At 47.9% G+C, this 5,644-nt stretch overlaps 1 protein-coding gene across 1 annotated transcript; it reads right to left on the bottom strand.

Annotated features, from left to right (window-relative positions):
* Window positions 1–966: 966 nt before the first annotated feature.
* Window positions 967–4,378, bottom strand: FOS (Fos proto-oncogene, AP-1 transcription factor subunit). The gene is made up of 4 exons (XM_088447452.1): window positions 4,017–4,378; window positions 2,832–3,056; window positions 2,615–2,722; window positions 967–2,507 (listed from the first exon to the last, which is right to left on the bottom strand). The coding sequence occupies exons 1-4, from the start codon at window positions 4,152–4,154 to the stop codon at window positions 1,875–1,877; spliced, it is 1,104 nt and encodes a 367-aa protein (XP_088303578.1). The 5' UTR covers window positions 4,155–4,378; the 3' UTR covers window positions 967–1,874.
* Between the last annotated feature and the right edge of the window lie 1,266 nt (window positions 4,379–5,644).

Here is a 5,644-nt window from a genome sequence, read left to right as displayed (position 1 = left end):
ACCAGCAGTGGGGAGTGGACTCTGAGAAAATGGCCGCCTTTCTACCCAGTATCAAAGACACTTTATAGAACTAGTATTCTTGCTGTCCTTCAGGTGGTTGGCCCTATTGGATAGGTTGCAGCGTTACCTGTGTAGAAGTGTTGATTTCCTGTCATTGTGCCTCTTACTAGGACACTATAGAAGCCTCCTATAGTACACAGGACAGTACAGACCCTGGAAGTAAGGTGTATATGGATACTTCTGCAGGTCTGGTGCTTGGCACAAATGACAAGGTAATGAGTGTGTGCTTCCAGAGAAGGTTTTGTTTTCATTCTCCTTTCCTGTGTTTAAGGAATTGAGTTACTCCTCATTACAAGTACCATGGTTTAGATTAATGCAGGTAACAGTGGGAACTGGAAATGAGTGGGCATCTGCCAGAGCAGGATGACCCCAAACCCCCCCCCCCCCCTCCTCAGACCTGAGAGATGTATCCTGTTCACATCTGTATTCAATGCAGACATGCTTACCCATTGACAAAGGGGAATACAAGAACCTTTAAAATGTAGTCATGAATAAAAGGTATTCTGGGAAGTGAATTAATACATTAAATTCAAAAAGGAAAATGTGTTGCTTTGCCATTAATATTATTCTTCACTATGGGTACAGCTGTGCACCTGCCATAAATGGCCGCTATGTGCTGTAGGCAGGAGGCACCTGAGCCCTTCACAGATCTTATCCAATATTTGTACATTGATAAGCTATGAAATTCATGCAATTCCCATATTGAGAGGAGTGGTACTGTGTATAATACCTTTACCCAGTAAGAGCTGCCAGCTGTGTGGCTTTTTACCAAGAGCTTATTGCAAGACCTGATTAATGTGAAGTCACGTCATCTATCAGCTGTACACTGACACTTCCTTGGTATTATGATGGCAATAAATGAGAATTGCATCCATTGCACTCAGTAAATACTCAGACACTTTGAAATTCATCGAAGGAAAATACATTATTTATTCTCAAGATCTCGGGACAAGAAGCAAAAACAAATGCTCGAGGTTCTGTTCCTCTGTCCGCAGGAGTCAAAAGTACAAAATAAAATACAAATAAAAAATATAAATATTCTCAAAATCCAACATAAATTAACCAAAAACCGCCTACAGGAAATAAAAAAACGTTTTCATGGAAAACTTGGAAAGACAGCGAGACGGATTTACAATCAACGGAAGATACAGCACGTTCACCAGGTGTCCGGCTTCAATATATATTTATATATACTCTAATCAGACTTAGAAAATAAATCGTGGCTGCTACGGAGCGGCCAAGCACTAGATCCACCACGCAGTCTGTAGGCAGCCTGCACCATACCAAGCCGGTGGACACACTTCATACACACAACACAGCTTCAGAAGATGAAACATTTACTCAACATGTTAACGTCACTGTCACAGCAGTGAAGGACAGGAGTGAAGATACATCATGCTACATATATAACAGGAGGAGTCACAAGAAGTCCATGCCAGTGCTCCATGTCAGGAAGAGGTATCGGGCTTCAGTGGCAGATGGAAGGGTCTCCTGCCGCAGGGGCGCAGCAGAAGAGTGGGACAGCCACCAGTCAGAGCCATAGAGGGACAAGTGTGGCAGCTCTTGGGCACTGGGTCACCTTGTTTTCAGCTACAAGCTGCTCACGACTTTGGCCAGAGATGAAGGGGGACCAGACATGCACAGTATAGCAGCAAGGGGGCCCATCTGACAATACGAGGAGGTAAACCTCTACTTATTGCCTGTGAAATTTATGGAGAAAGATGCACCAATGCTTTGACCATTTTTTTTGGGGGGGGGGGAATACAGTTCCAGATTGCCCTCCAGCATGTTAATGTCTTAAGTTCTTAGGTGTGTTACAAGGCCAACAGGGTGGGAGAGTTGAGAGAGTCTGAGGACTGCTCGTTGCTGCTGCTCCCTCTCCGATGAGCAGCTCCACAGTTGGGGAAGGGCTCGGACTCTGGGTAGGTGAAGACAAAAGAGGTGGTGTAGGTGGTGCACGTCGGTGTGCAGGTGACCACCGGCGTGCAAAGAGGCTCCATGTCCACAGCCAGTGTGTTGTATAGAGGTTCCCAGTCAGCGCTATAGAGGGCACTTGACAGATCCACATCTGGGACAGATCGGGCAGCATCAGAAGCTCCGGCAGGAATGGGGCTGAAGAGGAATTCATCCAGGGGCTCAGACTTTAGTCCCAGGGGAATCTGCAGATGGGAGGTCTCCTTTTCTTCATGCATGGAAGACTGTGGAACACTCACTGGAAAGGGAGGCTGTACATCAGCTGCTGGAGCGCTAGACGCACATGGGACCTCAGAGATCAGACTCAAGTCCAGGGTAGATGTCAAGTCCTGAAAAACCCCCTCCAAGTCATGTGGAATTTTGCAGGCTGGTTTATGGGCGGCAAGGATAAACTCCAACTTCTCCTTTTCCTTCAAGAGGGCTGCTATCTCTGCCTGCAAGCCCGATTTCTCATCCTCCAAGTCATCCGTTTCCTGAGGAACATGCAAGAAACTGATTAGGCCATGTTATTTAGCATCCAAGTCCCACATCGGTACAACAGGCATGTGCATTATGGCGTAAGACGACAATAGATACTTACAGCTTGGAGGGTGTCGGTTAGCTCCCGGCGGCGGTTACGGCATTTAGCTGCTGCCATTTTATTCCTTTCCCGTCTGACTCTCCTCTTCTCCTCCTCCTCAGGGGAAAGCTGTGAAAGTAAGGACAGAACATTAGCATTGTGGTGGGGGGGAAAGTGCTCTAATATCCACATGAACAGAGAATGCGACAGGCGGTATCAGACAATAGCAGACAATTACCTGTTCTATTTTTCCTCTCCTGCCCAGGCTGTGGCCCCTTCCGGATGACCCTTTTATTACACCAGTCCGGCTGTAGGCTGTGGTGGTCCCGTAGGGGTGGGTCCTAGTTTGAGATGGGGCTACGGAGGAGATCAGGGTAGGCTGCACCAACCACTGCAGGTCTGCAGAAGTGGAGATGGCTGTAACAGTGGGGACAAAGCTGCCACTTGACTCGGTGCCAAATTCCTGGAATGAGAAAGAGAAAAACCACAGTCAGCATAGAACAAAACCAAGTACAACGTGCAGGGTCACCCGCCCAGCTCCCTATGCATTCAGAGGGTTACTCTAGGGCTGGAGGTGGGGTGCAAGTCATTACTTGCACCATGGAATCAGGTCAACCATTACTCCAGAGCTGGCGGGTGGCCATTAATGGGATAAAATAGTTGGATCAGGCTGCAGATCTATTCACTACTGCAAGGAATAAAAGGCATCAGGTAGTGGGATGGGATGGGGGGGTAAGATGCAGATCCATTAGTTACTGCAAGGAATAAAGGCATCAGGTAGTGTGTTAGGGGGGAGCAGATCTATTAATTACTGCAGGGAATAAAGGCATCAGGTAGCGGGATGGGGGGGGGGGGGAGGGTCAGATCCATGCATTACTGCAAGGAATATGGGCATCAGGGAATGGGATGGGGGATCTGTAGATCCATTCATTACTGTAGGAATAAGAGCATCAGGCAGTGGGATCTGCAGATGCATTCATCAGTGCTGAGAATTAGGGGGGGGGGGGGGGGATCATGCAGTGGGAACAGGTCATTCATTGCACCAGGGAATAAGGGCATCAGGTAGTAGGATCAGAGGGGATTTAGAAAAGGGGAGGGGGGGGGGGGGGTCAGGTCATTCATTGCACCCGGGAATAAGGGCACCAGGTAGTGGGATGAGGGAGCAGCACGTCCAATCCCAGCGCAGGAGTAGGCTATAAATAGCAGTGACGTCGGGGTGACGCAGGAGCCGCTTTGGAGTCTCCTGAATGAACTCTGGATTTATCAATGAATCCGCGCTACACACACAGGGGAGGGGAGAGAGGGGGGGTCTCAGCCCATTCTCCAGCTGCTCAGTTACCCGCTACCCCGGACACCTTCCTCCCCCCATCCCATCCACCGGGCTCAGTATCAAACACCCGCTGCACCAGAGGCTGCCACTTACCGGCGGGGTGAGCGGAGATCCCATGCTGGAGAACGAGGCTGAGGGAGACGGGTAATAGGTCAGACTGTCCCCGGCTGGAGAGGCGCTGCTGCACCGCGAAGAGGTCGCGTCGTAGTCGGTGGAGAATCCGTGATACATGGCTCTTCTGTCTATGCGATCTGTCTCTCGTGGCGCTCAGAGCTGTCACTGCTGCTTCTCAGCGCTCTCCTCCCTTTTATACCCGCTGCTTATCAATGGAAGAGACCATGTAGTGCTGGAGGGGAGGCTGTTCCTGGAAGAGTCCTCTGGGTTAGTCAGTCGGGGAGGGGGTCATCCGCCCTGTGTCTATCCACACCGGCGCCCGTCCCCCTGCCCGATGCGCTTCACACAGCTGCAGGATTAAGAAGACACGGACTCCCCACACACCCCCGTGGATCCCCCCCGAATGGTTTGACCAGGACTCGGGACGGGAATCCAATGACGCAGATATCCTTATAAGGAAAACATCCTGTTTGAGGGCGGAGCCAGGGAGGGGCGGGGCTGCCGGGAAGAGCCCTGAGAGCAGCAGCAGAGAGAGAGGGAGGAGGAGGGAGAGGTGGGGGCACAACAAACATACCAGTTCCATGGTCACAGGGTATAATAATAATAATACAGTGTATAACAGTAATATGCTGTATATGTGACAGCATGCTATATAATAATATGTGTGACATCAGTGTATAACAGTAATATGCTGTATATATGACAGCATGCTATATAATATGTGTGTGACATCACAGTGTATAACAGTAATGTACTGTATATGTGACAGCATGCTATATAATAATATGTATGATTATACAGTGTATAACAGTAATGTACTGTATATGTGACAGCATGCTATATAATAATATGTATGACATCACAGTGTATAACAGTACTATGCTGTATATGTGACAGCATGCTATATAATGTGTGACATCAGTGTATAACAGTAATATGCTGTGTATGTGACAGCATGCTATATAATATGTGACCTCACAGTGTATAACAGTAATATGCTGTATATGTGACAGCACGCTATATAATAATATGTGTGACATCACAGTGTATAACAGTAATGTACTGTATATGTGACAGCATGCTATATAATGTGTGACATCAGTGTATAACAGTAATATGCTGTATATGTGACAGCACGCTATATAATATGTGTGACATCAGTGTATAACAGTAATGTGCTGTATATGTGACAGCATGCTATATAATATGTGCCACATCACAGTGTATAACAGTAATGTACTGTATATGTGACAGCATGCAATATAATAATGTGTGTGACATCACAGTGTAGAACAGTAATATGCTGTATATGTGACAGCATGCAATATAATAATGTGTGTGACATCACAGTGTAGAACAGTAATGTGCTGTATATGTGACAGCATGCTATATAATATGTATGACATCACAGTGTAGAACAGTAATATTCTGTATATGTGACAGCATGCTATATAATTAGTGTTCCCTCTAGCTCTGGCGGGAGGCAGGGCGCCGGAGCTAGAGAGGGCATGCCTGTGCGCGTGCCGAAGGCGCGCGCGACCTAGAAGGGGGCGTGGCCATCAGAAAAGGGGGCGTGTCTATAAGACGCGTCCCCTTTTCGTCACTCT

This window comes from Taudactylus pleione, unplaced genomic scaffold (genome assembly GCF_031769625.1).
Source record: "Taudactylus pleione unplaced genomic scaffold, aTauple2 ptg000433l, whole genome shotgun sequence".
NCBI lineage: Eukaryota > Metazoa > Chordata > Amphibia > Anura > Myobatrachidae > Taudactylus > Taudactylus pleione.
The sequence above is the reverse complement of the archived record's forward strand: the minus strand, read 5'-3'. Positions and strand labels throughout refer to the sequence as shown.

Bases quoted from the DNA above. Each gene is read 5' to 3' on its own strand.
- FOS (XM_088447452.1), bottom strand. From the start codon at position 4,154: ATGTATCACGGATTCTCCACCGACTACGACGCGACCTCTTCGCGGTGC. The intron at 3,057-4,016 runs GTAAGTGGCAGC...TTCTCATTCCAG, and splicing joins GATCTCCGCTCACCCCGCCG to GAATTTGGCACCGAGTCAAG. The intron at 2,723-2,831 runs GTAATTGTCTGC...TTACTTTCACAG, and splicing joins GGAGAGGAAAAATAGAACAG to CTTTCCCCTGAGGAGGAGGA.